General features: G+C 36.5%; 1 protein-coding gene across 2 annotated transcripts in view; it reads right to left on the reverse strand.

Annotated features, from left to right (window-relative positions):
* Positions 1–17,126, reverse strand: part of LOC100498055 (cGMP-dependent protein kinase 2) — a 91,060-nt gene that overhangs the window by 18,738 nt on the left and 55,196 nt on the right. For both annotated transcript variants that reach the window (XM_002935769.5, XM_031906264.1), the window contains 4 exons: positions 13,229–13,330; positions 9,831–9,981; positions 7,297–7,433; positions 2,406–2,495 (listed from right to left, as the gene is read on the reverse strand). In XM_002935769.5, coding sequence (XP_002935815.2) covers positions 2,406–2,495; positions 7,297–7,433; positions 9,831–9,981; positions 13,229–13,330 — 480 coding nt within the window. The remainder of the gene's footprint in view (positions 1–2,405; positions 2,496–7,296; positions 7,434–9,830; positions 9,982–13,228; positions 13,331–17,126) is intronic.

The following is a 17,126-nucleotide window of genomic DNA, read 5'->3' on the forward strand; positions in this document are numbered from 1 at the left end:
GTGGCATACTTTTACATGACTCTAGGCATGTATCAGAGAATCTTAGAGGAACAAGAGATTTTTTTTTTGGATTCAGTGTATTATTATATTTGATTCAACTGAGTGGTTGACAGCAAATAAAGATCTGTCATGAGGAAGGATGATGGCTTTTATTATGATACAATTGGAAACAACATTAAATTCGAGATGGAAATGTTGTTTAAATCCTTGGTTTAATATAAAATGACCGGCAGCACAGACGAACTCTATTTAACAGAGATGAAATTCCATTGAAAATTCAACTCTGGCGTTTCTTTAGGGATTAACTTCCTTGTAGTTCAAATCGATTTAAGCCCTTGAGAGCAGCCCTGTAAAATTACTCACTTTTTGTAAGGAAAAACATCAGATTTGTGTTTCATGGGTTCTTTTCCAAAGATGAAAAGCCTAGTGAACAGCGCACAGAATGAAAGCATCAAGGGTTTTTGCCCCATCTAAAAGAGGTTTAGTTTAAAAGTTATTGTGGCACGGACCATGATGTAAACTGTTAGGATAGTGAGATCTTTATCTCAGTGTATATTTTTTAAACAGTTGATCTATATAGTGTTTTAATTTATATTAAGTGTCGCATATCAATGTTTGTACCTTTATTGCTGCCTATGTCTTACCTATTAAAACTTAAGGTGTTGATACTGCAAGAGGCTGACAGACTTGACATTTAAACAGTTACCAGACCAAGAGGTACTGGCGCCCAAAGCATCTTGGTCACTAAAGCTGCCCCCTGCTCAGTACAGCACTTTTTCATCCTCCAACTGCTCGCTCACCGCAATAGCTCACCCTTCCGCTTGATAACCCATTCTGCCCCACTTGCCACCCCTGCCACACACCTAGAGGTGACCATTTTGACCCTCCAGGAACAGAGTAAGCCAGGGAGGACTTAGGGCAGCAGGAGCGGACTGTATTTTTGTAATTGTGCCCTATTCAGCTGCCTCTTCTGCCTAATCCTAGTTTTGACTCTGATTCCTAATATATCTAGAAAAAAAAGTTATTTGCTGTCCTTGACCATGCTTTATTGTTTTCTGCTTGTACCTGCTTTAGTTTTTTGTTTTGTTGCAATGAAGCTTGTTTACTTTTTCAAGCACCTGCCTGCTTGTGTCCTCACTAAATCCTTAAGGGGGTCAGGGGCCTCTGGTGGTCATTAGTGGCCCCATGCTTGCCAACAGATACAGATAAATTCAAAGGTATCCCAAACTCAAAAACCATTTGCAAGCTGCATTTCTAGTTTTCTCTTATTTTCTCATAATGGACTCAAATACAAGGATCTTCATTTTTTTAACACCTATTCTCTATAATATATGTATACCATATAGATTCTGAGAAACAGATTTTCTGATTTAGGTATGAGGTAATACATTCCCTTTAAAGGATTTGCTATCTATTGTCTTCCATCATTATGCATTGTTTGTGTATTAGGGCTGTGACAGACGGGGAGATTAGTCGTCGCACGACAAATTTCCCTTGTTGAGGGCGACTAATCTCCCCAATATGCCATCCCACCGGCTAGAATGTAAATTGCTGGTGGGATAGCATATGCGGCGCAGCGCTTTGCTGAAATCGGCGAAGTTGCCTTGAGAGGAAACTTCTGTGATTTCGGTGCCGCGTATGCCATCCCACTGGCGATTTACATTCTAGCTGGTGGGATGGCATTTCGGTGAGATTAGTCGCCCGCGACAAGGGAAAAACTGGCTGCCTGTGATATGCAAATGAAGAATGTCACTACACAAGGTCTTTATTAGCATATAAAAGGCAGGTTTGGGTATATAATCTTCAGTTTCTAATTAAAAGCCAAAGCTTGGAAGTGCTATGGCAACCTGAAGTTTATCCATATTATTTGCTAAAATGCGATGTCTCCAACCAATGGTAACCAGACAGTCTAGTGTGAACTCCTCCCTGGCTCAGGGAGGAGCTTAAATAGCTTAAATTTGATGTAGAATCATAAATTATTTGCAAGTATGCTTATTTGTATCATCTCTATTAAAGGACATGTCAACCCCAAAAATATTTTTTTGCCTATTAAAAGAAAAGAATTTATTAAAAATGTTCAGTTCTTTAAAAGTTATATGTAAATGTAATTGCTATTGAAAGCAGCATTTGCTGAATTCCTGGTTATGACTTTTTAAACAATGTTGCAAAGGTCAGTCTCCTCCAGCAAAGCAGGTCTGTCAGTCTGTTGGCTTGTGTTACATTGTTTCATACAGATATTAGGAAATTCTGCATAAGGTAATTTATAAAAAAAAATATTTCATTACCCAAGAAACACTTTAAATACTTTTTCTAGAATTTTTATTTCTAACAGTCCACAGTACTTTAATTGATTATTTGGTTCTTTACAAGAGATAATAATCAGTAGGTAAGATATATTAACTCACGTGTCCCGCAGGATGCTCCAGAGCTCCCCTCCCAGACACACCTCCAGAAGCATATAAACATATTTGGCATCCCTGAAAGTCCTGTAGAGCCTACAAAATGAAACAGAGAAATCCTCACATCTGCCGCTGAAATGTGGTTGCCAAGATTTCGCATCAGCACTTTGCTCTTCAAATTCATTTGTGTTACTGTGTGTTGTGTTTATAGGCAGCCTCATGTAGCTGCTGCAGTATCATTGTGTAGGCAATCTATTGAATAAAACATCTGATGATCTGATGCAAAAACAAACATTACTGCTCAAAATACACCAACAAAACTTGTATTTGGGAAGAGTGCACATGAAAGAGGTTTAAATGACATTTTACATAGACAAAGAAGGCTGGCAGATATCAAACTAGCAGTAAGCAGAAAAGAAATAAGATTTGAGCATGTAAACATTTACAGACATAGACAGACTCTTGCATTCTGTTACTAGAGAGGCATATGGCGAACCAAAAACTCTTTGTCCATCTTTTGGCATGCCACCATAATTCCTCTAAAATGTTGGTTTATTTATTATGATAAATATGATTAGTTATACAATTGTCTAACTATTCTGTTTATTTACTTATTTTCAAGTTGACCATACATTTAAAGATTTACTTTGGCTTGATCTCCCATGGGCCAAATTGAGCAGATCCAATAATTGACCTTGGGCCTGATTTAGGGAACATTCTGTGGGCCTATGGGGACCCATCACCTGATGGGATTTTCAGACTTGCCCAATAGATCTCTGCCCAATTTTTGGGGTCAGATAGGCAATGCTGAGTGCTCCATTCACAGACATGGAGTTGGGCTGTGTGGAGTTACATAGAATAGATATTGATGCAAAAATGTCATACTTTCAGGTTTCTATGCCGATATATACTTTGTGTAGCTCCACACTGGGCATTGCCATGCCTATGAATAAAGCTATAGGAAGGAGCGCACAAAAGCGGATCCACGTTTCACCTCCTGGCTGAAAAAAGCATATATATACTCATATACAATAACACAAGAAAAAGGGAAAGTTGTGCTCAACCACTAAATTGTAAACCATTAGGCGGGGGTGCAATGAGGCTGTGACCACAAAATACATTTAAATAACCGCAAAAAATCCTCTGCACTCACCCATTATCAATATGTAGAAATAGGACATTCTAAGCAGGTAAAACTTAGTCCCTTTGCTCAGTACTAATCTTAAATTACTTATATAGGTCAGTCAGTGTAGGACTGGCCAGAAGGGATGACTTTGACGTAGTTGGCCAGCTTGAAGTATATTGCAATGTACGGACAAACAATCCCTCTTTTTGGGGTGGGGAGGGAAGGCATTTCTTAGTAGCTGAATGCACAGAAATGTCCTAATGTCCTATTTCTACATATTGATTATGGGTGAGTGCAGAGGATTTTTTGCGGTTGTTTATATGTATTTTGTGGTCACAGCCTCATTGTACCCCCGCCTAATGGTTTACAATTTAGTGGTTGAGCACAACTTTCCCTTTTTCTTGTGTTATTGTTTATACAGGAGCAGTGGCCAGCTCCATGTTGTAGCCCCCACTATTCCCAGCTACAGTCAGGTGATCCCAATGGAGCCAATAAAAGGGCAACCATATGGGAGTTTTAACCTTATACGCAAGCATGTTGCAGGTAAAACTTAGTCCCTTTGCTCAGTACTAATCTTAAATTACTTATATAGGTCAGTCAGTGTAGGACTGGCCAGAAGGGATGACTTTGACGTAGTTGGCCAGCTTGAAGTATATTGCAATGTACGGACAAACAATCCCTCATTTTGGGGTGGGGAGGGAAGGCATTTCTTAGTAGCTGAATGCACAGAAATGTCCTAATGTCCTATTTCTAAATATTGATAATGGGTGAGTGCAGAGGTTTTTTTGCAGTTGTTTATATATACTCATATATATGGGTTTAGACTCTTAAGTAATTATATAGTGAATAATGTAAAATATTAGTATATTATAAGTATTGTAATGTCTTCATATTTTAAAACTGATGACATCACTAAGCACCATTTCTAAGGATATAATTTAGAGGATATTTAATTCTCTTGTGTATTATATAGATACTGTATTCTGAACAGCACTCTAATACTTCTTTAAAGATTTGAATTGCCGTTATTGCAGTTTTGTTCGCATAGACTGCAATTTTTCAGATCTTCACTGATATTTTATGATACTTGATATATTGTTGCTGCCTGTGGAAAGTAACCATGGGGAGTACAGGCAACCATTTGTGTGGAAAATTCAGCGTGTTGCTGACTACAAGTTTAGCTTTTTTTCCAGAAGTGATTCTGCACAATCTCAGAATGAAATGTGCAGGGAGAGAGGACTCAGACTGGTACATATGTGTGAGTGTTACAGATATGTTTGATCTGGTTGCAGGCCATGCTATATATAAAAAAGGTTAAGACTGTAGAAGTAATTATTTCACACAATCCCAGAAATAAATGTCTGGGGGAGGGAGGAATCAGATTGGTATATATTTAAGTGAAAGTTGAAGATATGTTTGGTTTGGTTTCAGGCCATGCTATACATATGAAGAAGAGTTGTAGAAAGCAGATGTATCACAGCTGGTAGTCTCACTGAGGAATGGCAAAGATGAGATTTATTAGGCTCTACAGATAAAAAACAGACATTATTCTCTTGCACTCTGAGCTTCATCAAACAAACTGTTAACCTCTGGTTAGGTTGCATTATGCTCTTCTGGTAAATATTACATTAAATTACACGGCTTCCGGACATTTTTATTGTACAGTGCTTGAAGTAAAAGGATTGTATCCAGTTTCCCACTGTTTGGTGAATCTCCTCTTAGCATAACAGTTATATCTAATTCCCTGTTCAGAAAGGATAATGATCTTTTTAAATATCAAATGTTCCACAGTTGTAGATATATTGTCACAGATTGCAATGTAATCTCACTGTCACGGTTATCACTGTCTGTGGCTATACTAGTCATGTGAAGTACAAAGTACAGGTATGGGATCCCTTATCCAGAAATCCATTATCCAGAAAGCTCTGAATTACGGAAAGCCCGTCTCTCATAGACTCCATTTTAATCAAATAATTCAGAATTTTAAAACTGATTTCCTTTTTCTCTGTAATAACAAAACAGTACCTTGTACATGTCAATGTACAATCCTATGTACAATCCTATTGGGTTTAATTAATGTTTTATTGATTTTTTTTGTAGACTTGAGGTATGGAGATCCAAATTACGGAAAGACCCCTTATTCGGAATACCCTTGGTCCCGAGCATTTTGGATAACGGGTCCTATACCTGTACATTAATTCATCTGGTGAAAATTTGTATATAATAGCTGTTGTTTGAAGGGTGCTTTTTCCACGCCTGTATATCTTCACCATCATCATCATCATTTATCATCATAAAGTTATTCCCACATGCATCAGTGTGTCAGGTTGGTTTTATCTAAACTGTATGAGTGTCTGTGTGCCTTGAGGCTGCATTGGTGATTTATTTTACCAATTGCATAACAGTTAACTAACAGACTAACTAATGCCCGATTCTTCACATGCAAGAGTCACTTTAGGCAATGCAGAATGGTGACTAGTGATTCATACAGTCAGACAGAGCCCATATGGCCAGAAACTGGTATATTAGTAATAGCATAATATCAAAATAAAAAATATTCCTTATTTGTCTTAAAATGCAGTTTTATTTATTGTTTAATGACCTTATAAAATTGTTTACGATAACTACAAGGATATTATAAGATTGAAGGAGCACACTTACAAAACCTCCTCTGAGATGACATGTAATATCTTTACAATTTAAACACAACAACATTATTTATTATACAATGTGTTTAGCCGATGACATTGATAAACACCATTTAATAGTATCCACATGTACATTCAAGCACAATTACTGGGAGAATCATAGAAAGAAGGTATATCCTTCCCAGAATCCTCTATGAAGAAGCACAGAGGGCTGTGAAAATGAGGGCCTCACTTGTTATTAAAAGGTATGATTTTGGCAGTAGTCTCTGCTCTGCGAGTAAGCTGGCAACTGTGGCTGTGTGAGATGCTGAGATTAATTGGATTAATTTACCCCAATTTATCTTAATCAGTGGCATAACTATATATACAGCAGACCCTGTGGTACAGGGTCCACGGGGTCTGTTGTACCTTAGTCTTCCCTCCCTGGGTGGGGGAGGAGGGATTGGTCACGCTGTGCCCACTCAAAAGATTTTTTTGCAGGAAGGCCAAATGCAACCAAGTTACGCTGCTGACCCTAAGGGGCTGATTTACTTACCCACGAACGGGTCGAATGGAGTCCGATTGCGTTTTTTTCGTAATGATCGGTACTTTGCGATTTTTTCGTATGTTTTGCGATTTTTTCGGATTCTTTATGAATTTTTCGGATCCAATACGATTTTTGCGTAAAAACGCGAGTTTTCCTATCCATTACGAAAGTTGCGTAAAAAGTTGCGCATTTTGCGTAGCGTTAAAACTTACGCGAAAAATGCGCAACTTTTCGCGTAAGTTTTAACGCTACGCAAAATGCGCAACTTTTTACGCAACTTTCGTAATGGATACGAAAAACTCGCGTTTTTACGCAAAAATCGTATTGGATCCGAAAAATTCGTACAGAATCCGAAAAAATCGCAAAACATACGAAAAAATCGCAAAATATTCGTTTGGGGGAGAAGGAGGGCAAAGGGGAAGGGAAAAGAAAGAAATGGGGTAAGAGGATCTAAGATACAGAATTTTTGATGTTTCTTAATCTTTATGAACTCAAGGTGTCCATAAGGCAGCAAATGTACTACATGGTTCAGTTGTACAGGTAGATAATTTATTAAAGTGGTACCTTTTTATTTAGCACAATTATTAGATGATGTACCTGATGATGAAGGAACAGTTGATTTGTTGTAAAATGTTTTTCTCCCAGTATACATGTTCTTGTTGATGTGTATCTACAATATGCTTCTTTTTAATGCACTTCAGTGCAAAAGTCATATCTTCATCTTTGAGTTTCACCTGAATGAAAAAAATATGCAATTTTTAGCACATTGAATATTTTTCTTCTATCTATCTATCTATCTATCTATCTATCTATCATCTGTCTATCATATATCTATCTTCTTTACCAGGTTAAATTATTAATAAATTATAAAAATTAACTAAATTATTAATATACAAACACAATCAAGAGAAAAAAAACATATTGGCAGCTCCCCACTTATTGATTTCTAAATACTTATTGAGAAAGCAGAATTTGGTACTATAAAATTTTAACATTTTAGCACTTCTCTTTTAACTTTATGTGACTGCCCAAGTAGTGATTGAATGGTATTTAGTGGCAGCAGATGTGACTGAGGTGTGAGCAACTGCATAATACAGAGCCCACAATAAATGTTAGGGCCAGAAGGACACCAGGGGAGAATAGTGTTTTAATGGTGTCCCAATTTACTTTTCCTAAGTGAGGCAGGGATAGAGGTGAGGCTGAGCTCACCTGACTCTAGGTTGCCCTAGATTAGTTCAGTTTCTCACCTAACATTCTGCAATACAGCTATGGGACATGTTATCCAGAATGCTCGTGACCTGGGGCTTCCATTTGCTTATAATGGAGTCCATGGGCAATTGCCTTTCCATAATTCAGAACTTTCTGAATAACAGGTTTCTGGATAAGGGATCCTATACCTGTAACAGGTCCAGATATGAATAATGTCTCTGAGCAGGGTTTTTAACCTTATGTGATTTCTGTTTGGTGTCTGGTCTATTGAAGTGAATAGCTATTTTTATTGTTTATTAAAAGTTAAATTTTATAGTATCAAATTCTGCTTTCTCAATAAGTATTTAGTAATTGGGAGGTGCCAGTATGGGTTTTTCTTTTTATTTTGTTTGTATAATACTAATTTAACTACCTGGCATACCACTAGTGTTAAACTGCAAATCACAACATAAATTCCATTAATTATATACAGTTCCAGACTCTGCTGCCAAACATAAGTATAAACAAAATAAAACAAAACCCTTGCTTGCCACACATGGGCTGTAAACAACACAAAGGGAATTCTCCCTTCTCAAAACTCAGTGGTGCCCAGTCAAAGGATCATGTATAATTCCAAAAGAGGGCCAGCACATTATACCGTATATATATATAATGCTTCTTATAATACCCAAACTAAAATCATCTTATGCCACTTTAACTTGTGAATATAAATTTTCATTAAGAACAAATGCCAAGCCCAGGGCTACTTTTTATGTTGCATAAGTTTTTTTAAAACCAATTTGCTTATGCTTCAGTCTCCATGGCAACCTTAACACAGGGCTGCTTTGGGAAATAATCTGTTTCTCAGTTTATATTTGTTTCTTTGAGGTCGTGTTATACTTCATTGTGTGCATGTGCACTTGTCAGTGTTACGGTTTACATCATATAACTTCCTCTGGTCCCTATATGATCTCTGCCAGCATTTTGTTTTAGTGTTCACATCAGTTACAGCCTGCATCATTTTGTTCTCAGACACTGACTAATTTAGGAAGAACCTGTTTGCAGATGCTGACCTGTGAACAGAGCAAAATAAACAAAAAAAATTCTGCACACAATATAGTTAACTTCATCCAGTGTTCAGTAATCTCAGCCACTCCAAGTCACTGTCTACCATACAAAAAGAGGAATAGGCACATGTATATTTTGTGGGCAAACACACTATAGTCTTTATAGAGAACCAGAGAATGAAGGCACAAGCTTTCAGGGGTAGCCATCTTCACAGGTAAAGCATTTTTCACCTAAAGAAGAGGGTTACCCCCCAAAAACTTGTAAGGCATTTTCCCATTAAAGTGAACCTGTCACCCAGACATAAAAAGCTGTATAATAAAAGTCCTTTTCAAATTAAACATGAAACCCAAATTCATTGTTATATTAACAAATCCAAACCCATTATAAAGGCATTTAAAAATCCCAGCTGTCAATCATATATTGCTGCCCCGCCTCTGTGCCTTAGGCATAGAGGCGGGGCAGGCAATAACTTTAGCTTTCTGTTCAGCACTACCTAGATGTCACTGCACATCTCACTTTTCCCCTCCCTCCTCCTTATCTAATTGTATAGCCAGTGCAAGGGCCTGGGTATCAGAGGTCCCCCATTCTGGAACATAAACAAGATTTTGGCATGATACAAAGTTTGCCTTAATAACAGTGCCCACAAAATGGCGCCTGCCTGCTTGCTTTGATCGAGTAATTCCACAACGGAATGAAACAAGATTTTCATTATTTATACAGAGTAAGTAAAGTTTATTTTGCTCAACTAACAATATAGAAAATAATTTGGAGTTATTTCCTAGGGTGACAGGTCCCCTTTAAGCAATTTATGTGCCAATCTCTATTTTTGCACCTGTGAACAGAAACACAGACATGATGGGACAGTGTAATCTCACCAGCTCAACCCGTCCAAATCCTCCTGTTCCAAGAGTAGTTATGACATCCAAGTATCGGAATGGTGATGTGCTGGAGAATTTAGAAACTAGTTCTCTCAGTTGGTTGACCTCTGAATTATCTCGAGACATTGAATGATGAAGGCTTTTTCTTCTGTAGATCAGAAATACATGGAATTAAATATTTCCTATGACAATGATATCTCTTTCTTGGAACATATTGCTCACGTGTGAACCTTTGCACTCTTCTAAGGAAAGTTGTGATTGAACTTTTGTATTAAAATCTGAACATTATAAAATCTAAATAGCATAGCCCACTGTGCATATTAACTAATCTAATATCCAGTAGTATTATTGTTCCTGTCAAGTTGGTAAGACATTAACTGTATTCTGCATCAGTCTAGATAGCACTGGCATATCTTTTATAATACCAGTTAAATAGTAACATTAACAAAGTTGTCATAATCATAATTAGTCCAATTAGAATTCTGCCATTTTTCATAATTAAACCAAACATCCCACTGACTCTTATGATCTAGTGCCTAAGGCTAATGGCACACTAGAGATTTCCGCAATATACAAGAACTCCACACACCTGCCACTCTCCAGAAGCAGGGCTGGGGGATGGCACAGCAAAGACCCCAGCAGAGTTCAGCATGAAGAAACACCAGTATTTCCGCTGTCTTTCAACCTAACTTATTATTCCTAAGTTTAGGCTTAGCACTTCATCAGGCTATATAATAATGAACTGTGCAAAGGTTAAAAAAAAGCAGCAGATTTACTGACCAACCCAGTTTAGTTTTTCATGCTCTATACTTATTCTACATTTGGGTATAATGACCCTCTATTCTGTTTATTCTTTGCACTGCCCACTTTATGTATGCAAGATGAAGGGAAACAACTGCCAAAACCAATGTTGCAGTTGTCCTGTACTGTAAATCGCTGCATAATAAATGGGATAATTACCCCAATTAAGTGGATTCATATTTTCTTTACACAAGCATGTCGTAGCTACAACTTTTATTAAAACTCTGGTAAAATAGTGCCAGCAAAATATCTGGAATTGTCTATTATGACCTCTCACTGTAGAAAACCGGGGATGTAGAAGAGCATGGGTACAACTGTGCAGTTATTGCCGGAAGACATAAATCTATAGTGGGTCACATTTGCAGACATTACAACTGTCCAGTAAAGAAAGTGATTGGAGACAGGCTGTTTTCTTGAAGAATAACTATGCCAACTAGGACAAGTGTGTGCCAAAGAATCCCAAATCACCATGTTTGCCTTTTATTTCAATCTTATGCAAGACTCGCCAATAGAATAGATTGCATTGGATGCATCTTAGGGGCAGATTTATTAACTTTTTTTTCTTTTACTCCATCAAAAATCATGTATGTAACTACGGTAATTACTTTAAAGGAGAAGGAAAGTCATTTTGGCATTTTACTGCCAATAGATTTGCCACACCAGTGCCACCTAGAACACTATATTTATTCTGCAGAAAGACAGCAGCTGCCATTTTAGCTTGGTCTTCATAGCTTCCTGCTGTGAGCTGGTAGCTCAGATTACACATTCCTAAGGGAGGGGGGAGTGAGTTTTATGCATTCTTATGGAAGGGGGGAGCAGGAGAGGGGAGAGAGGAGAGATCTGTGCAGACTCTGGCCCCTGGAATTAAGGATTTTTCTGAGAAAGGAAGTCAGATACCCTAAGTACATGTTTACAAAATAGTAGACAAGAAATCCTGTGTTTCTTTTGATAGAGGAGTGCAGTATTTCTATGAGTGCTTAGGGCTGTATTTACATAGCCCTTTCTGATAAAGCTTTACTTAGTTTTTACCGTTCCTTCTCCTGAATTTAATAAGTGTATTTAACACATAAAACTGTACCACAAAACTACAGCTTCTAAAAGCTAGCAAGGTTGTATAGAAGTCAATGGGAGCTGTCCTTATCAAATTGTAAAATCTTTATTTGATTTTGAGGGTTTTTTTGTGGGGGGGGGGGTTGCTTGCAATTGCACAAAAAATATTTCGTAAATAAAGATGTTGATGTATTTGTATTAGTTTTAATATTTGTTCCACTATTTTTTTCATTCATGATTTTTATAATCATATTTTTCAATAAATGCAAAAACATTTATGCTTTTTAAAACTATGGTAGAAAACAAATGCAAAAATTACAAAAATATGAATTTTAATAAATCTACCCCTTAATGTGTGCCCCCAGTTAAACTGGAATGCTGGGAGAAAAAGCTATCTGTACAAATATACATTTTCTCTAAATTATAGTCCAAAAATTAACTTCTGAAATGTATTGAGAATCCTAGGGTTTTATACCAATCTCACCAAGGTAGCAATTTACCAGAATACCTTTAGGAGAAAGTGCTCTTACTGATGCATTAGAATGACAGTGGACTTTGTTGACATGTAAATGGACTTGTAATTGAATTTTTTTTTTTTACTGTATTTCATATCAACACATTAAATTGCATTCCATTAATACCTTTGAACTGGAGAGAAAGTAATTTGGAGGCAATTAAAAATTCACTTGTCCATTTTCGTCTATTGCAAATGAAGTCTAATGAACAGAATTGCCTATGAAATACATTTTTATCTAATCCATGTAATTAGCTATTATGCATTTCAGATTTTAATAGTAATTGCCAGCCCTCTCTCTGCCAAAAGCAATGTTCATTTTATTTCTACTTAGCTATTTATATATGCAATAATTTGTGTACATTTCCATTACAAGGGGAATGTATTTTAACCCCTTTAAGTTCCCTTGGCCAGGGAAGGGATTTCAGATATTTTCAGCTATGGTGCTAAACTCCTTTTGGGTAACATACTAAATAAGGCAATCAAACTGCCTCCACTTCTATGACTGTATTTGACACTAAACTCTGTTGGTACTATATAATAAACATGGCAGTCATCAAAGGTGCCATAGGATATAACTGCATAGGGTTCAGACATTCCAGAGGGTCTAGAAACCGAGCACTTACTTTTTTACTAACAGGGGTCTAGGAACCCAGCGCTTACTCTTTTACTAACAGCGCCCTACAGGTCTTATTTTTATAGGGCTCCAGAGAGCCAAATGGGTTTCCCCTGGGTAGGGGTAGATTATCATGAATATCAAATTACACTTAAACTGTTGTTAACAATTCATCATTTTTTACTCACATAAGTAATGTTGCATAAGACAGCTAAACAATGCCAAGAAGGCAAAAGCTATACATTTATAAATTATTTTTGTCCTGTTTTGTGGAAAAAAAAATTTCTTCACTTGGTATGTGTGAGTTCCAGTTTATCTGTTTTAAACCTCTACATGGCACTCCATTGCTGTCTCTGCTGCTGCAAATAACTAACAAGAACTAAAACAAAACAAAATAATATAATAATCATTTACCTGGCATTCCTTCTATCATGGTCATTGAGTGCAAGCTGGAAGACATACTCCCGAAGGTATGTCTGTAGCTCTTGGTAAGTTCCAACCATCTGATTGAAGGTACTATGCAAGTAAAGAAAAGCACACTGAAAAGTTCTGTCACTGAGGTGTACATAGCATAGATATAAACATGCTTATCTGTACATACACATTACCTATTGAACTCTAGAAATTGAATTTATAGTAGATAACAGCAGTAAATCTTTTTTCCTCTATGGCTCGTCATTTGGGATTTTAAATCTTTTCCTATAATTTAAAGCGCTGCAGAAATAAAAAAAAAACTAAGAGCCAAAAAGCATCTAAACACCTGCCTGCCCAACATCTTTTGTTGGAGTAATAATAATAGGTTGGTGCTCTCTTAGCTGCTTTAACAAACTCTGCCCTTCTGGGAAGGCTTTCCACTAGATTGTAGGTGTAAGTTGCTCACATTCAGTCGAAAAAAAAAAAACCTGTGAGTTTAGGCACTGATATTAGGCATCAGTCCTGACTCTCAGTCAGTGTTCCAGTTTATTGCACAGGTGTCGGGTTGATGTCTGGGCTTTTTCCAGATGAGTCAAGTTCTTTCACTCCCATGGCAGCTAACCCATTCTGTACAGATTTTGCTGGAAGGGTCATAATCATCATCACTATTATTTCCAGTTTTGTCTATTTATTTATCTTCCGACCTTAGACATCCTCTCCAACCAAAGTATCACTGGGATATGTTATGTTTACATTTAAAATGTCATGATATCTTTCCATTGGGAGAATGAAGACATCATTTTTGGCTAAGTGGGAGAAGTCATCAATATTAAAGTGATTCTGTTGTGATTTTTATGGTGTACTTTTTATTTCTAAATTACTCTGTTTACATAGCAAATAGCTCACTCTGCCATTTAACAATTTATTCTTGAACCAACAAATACATCTTTTTTTTAGTTGTAATATTGGTGTGTAGGCGCCATATCAGTGCATTGTGCCCAGTCTGAGCTTCCAGAAAGACCCAGCACTACGCATTAGAAAAGATTTCAGGTAACCTATTATTTCTCCTACTCCCATGTAACTGGAGGAGTCATGAGCCAGACTTGGAATTCTTACTATTGAGTGCTATTATCATATCTACCATTTTTAGCAATACATGCGCCAACCATCCCAACTTGCAGTGCAGCACTAAAGCATGCCTGTAGCACCCTGAGAAATGGAGAATTTGGCTAGCCCCATGTGAAATTTTGAAATGAAATATAAATTCAATGCAGGATTCTGCAATAACTGATGTGTTTTGAAAAAAAAAATGTTTCCATGACAATATTCCTTTAAGTATTACAGACTGAAACCCTTCACAGTTTAAAGTAGTGCTACTTTGACACATTCAAGCTAGGGCCCTAAATGATGGAAAGAACACTGTCAGTTATGGTAAATGCATAATTAAAGTATCAAAAAAAACAAGTGAAAGTGAAATTCACTGGAAACTGCTAATTTGCTTGTTCCCAGAACATCTGAAAGGAATGGGCAGAAAAACTACAGGGTTAAACAGTCAGGAAATGTGGCAGTAAAAGAAACGCCATTGTCTATACAGCTGATTTGCTTAGTATGTATGCATGTCTTTGGTTTCTGTTTAAGCACAGCAGCACTTAAACGTTAGGGCGATAACAGTATTTCGTTTTGGGATAAACTAATAGTAGATATAAGAAATATTTATGTTTAATTTAGAAAAGGCTTGTGAAAAGGTATTTTAATTATGGCCTGTTTATGTGATATTTATTTATAGAGTTCAGCAATGTTCAGGGGTATATTTTTCTAACTGTTCCAAAATGGAGATAAAGCACTTGCCCTGGCTATTTATTGGTCCTAGTTATCTTTGAAATATTGGGCTTTCTAAGATGAAGGTAAACTCATCAATTGATTTAATTTTTAAACATACTTGAAGATAACCGTGGTGTATAGGGTTTTCAGTTATTTATTGTATGCAGTCTTAGTTATTATTATACAAGAACCGCTTTGCTAAAGAAACAAATGTTTCTGCTGTAGGCATAAAACTTGAGCAAAGGGGAGCTACAGACTTCTATAGATTTATTCTGACAAAGGAACCAAGAAAGGATTTGGTAAAACTAAACAGAGAGCCTACATGCCCCGTGGAAATTTTCATTCCAACAGATACAAAGTGCTTGTACAAATTCTTATAATAAACAAAAAATGTATCCAGGGGCACAGGATGGTTTCACTTAGCCAGTCATGCAGGATTCTCTCTACACATCGGTGCGAAAAATATATTCCCTAGAGGTGCCTTTAGATAATATGATACATTTTAAAAATATAGTATTGAAGATGAAGAAAAATGCTGTATTCAATAAATAGAAAAGCACAGGCTAACATAAGAGATATAGAGAATTTCAGTGCCATTAGCCCATCACTTTCTTAATTCCCATAATTAAGTCTTGGTGCTGATTTAAATCAGTAATATTATCCAGGCACTAGTGAACAAACCGCACTCCAGGGACTCTGTAAATGCTTTTATTACTTCTATGTACTGTGCTAATCCACACTGTCCTCAATTCAGGCCCTTCGAGTGCAATCAAATTTATCTCACTGTGAGTATATTTGAGGGTTCAGGCACAACTGCAAATGCAATTTCCTCCTTCAATTTGAAGTCAGTTGCATGTTATACCCCATTCTTTAAAGGTACTAGTGTCAAAATGTACTTCCACAAAGTTGTGCTTACTGCCACTGATGAGTTTTTTCTTAGTAAAAATACCTTCTGTGCATCTGTATTTTGATTTTGTGTACTACTGGCTTGGATAGCACCCAGGTTTAGTGATTAGTTTGTTTTTCGTTTGGTGTGCTTGAACCTTCAGATATACATCCACACACACATTTGCTTTCGTAAATATTTCAGTGTTGCTTATCCCCTATCCCAAAATTCATTTTATAAAATTAACAATTTGAGTGTGATATTGTAACCTTGCAGTCATAGATGGAGTGTTAAAAATATAATAAATATTTGAATTCGACAGCATTAGTATTCAGCATTCTTCCTATTTATTCCTTTTTTTTTTTTTTTTTTTTTTAAACCAAAAGACAAGGATTTTAATTGCCCAGAACAAATCCATTTTGTATGATTGATGTACTCATTTTATTTTGTGGGTGGGTCATTTTAGAAGTTGAAAGTCAGAATGCCTTCGGCAAATTCTGAGATCTGATTAAAAAAAAAAGTTTGCTAAAAACTGAATGTGGGAATTAATTTAATGATGACTGTGTGGGCAACATTACACCATGTGTTGTTAAAAAAAGTAACTATAGCTTATTATTCCTTTACCAAGATAGACGTGCATATGAGTTATACTAGGCTTGCTCTTATTACTTCTACATTTCAATTTTAAACTGTATTGTTCCACCATAACCAATACTATCTAATTGTGACAAAAGAGTCACTGCTTGGGGTGTTAAGAGATATATTAAAATAAAATCCCAATCAATAAAACCTGGTAAGGCAGTAAGAAAATATTCCAGGTAGAAAGTACTTTTTAATGTAGCTGGTTAATTTTTCATCCTTTATCATACATATAATTGCTAGATGTCAAGGGAGTAAGAAAATATTCTAGGTTTGACGCATTGTTTCATACAGATGGTTAATTTTTTTACTTTTATTACATGTATAATTGGCCTGAGTCTCCAAATAAGGCATTGAGCCAAATGTTCTATATATTAATGAATAAGTCAAACCAGCAAAAGTACCAGAATTATAAAAATAGAGAATTTTTAATTACTAAGAGAAAATAATAAATGGAAGTATGGAATGGTTTTACAGGGCAACCATGTAACAAAGTGTTTTAAAATGTAATACTGAGCATCAGGGATCAGGATCAGCAGCTTATGCACAGCC

This window comes from Xenopus tropicalis, chromosome 7, assembly GCF_000004195.4.
Source record: "Xenopus tropicalis strain Nigerian chromosome 7, UCB_Xtro_10.0, whole genome shotgun sequence".
Taxonomy (NCBI): Eukaryota; Metazoa; Chordata; class Amphibia; order Anura; family Pipidae; genus Xenopus; species Xenopus tropicalis.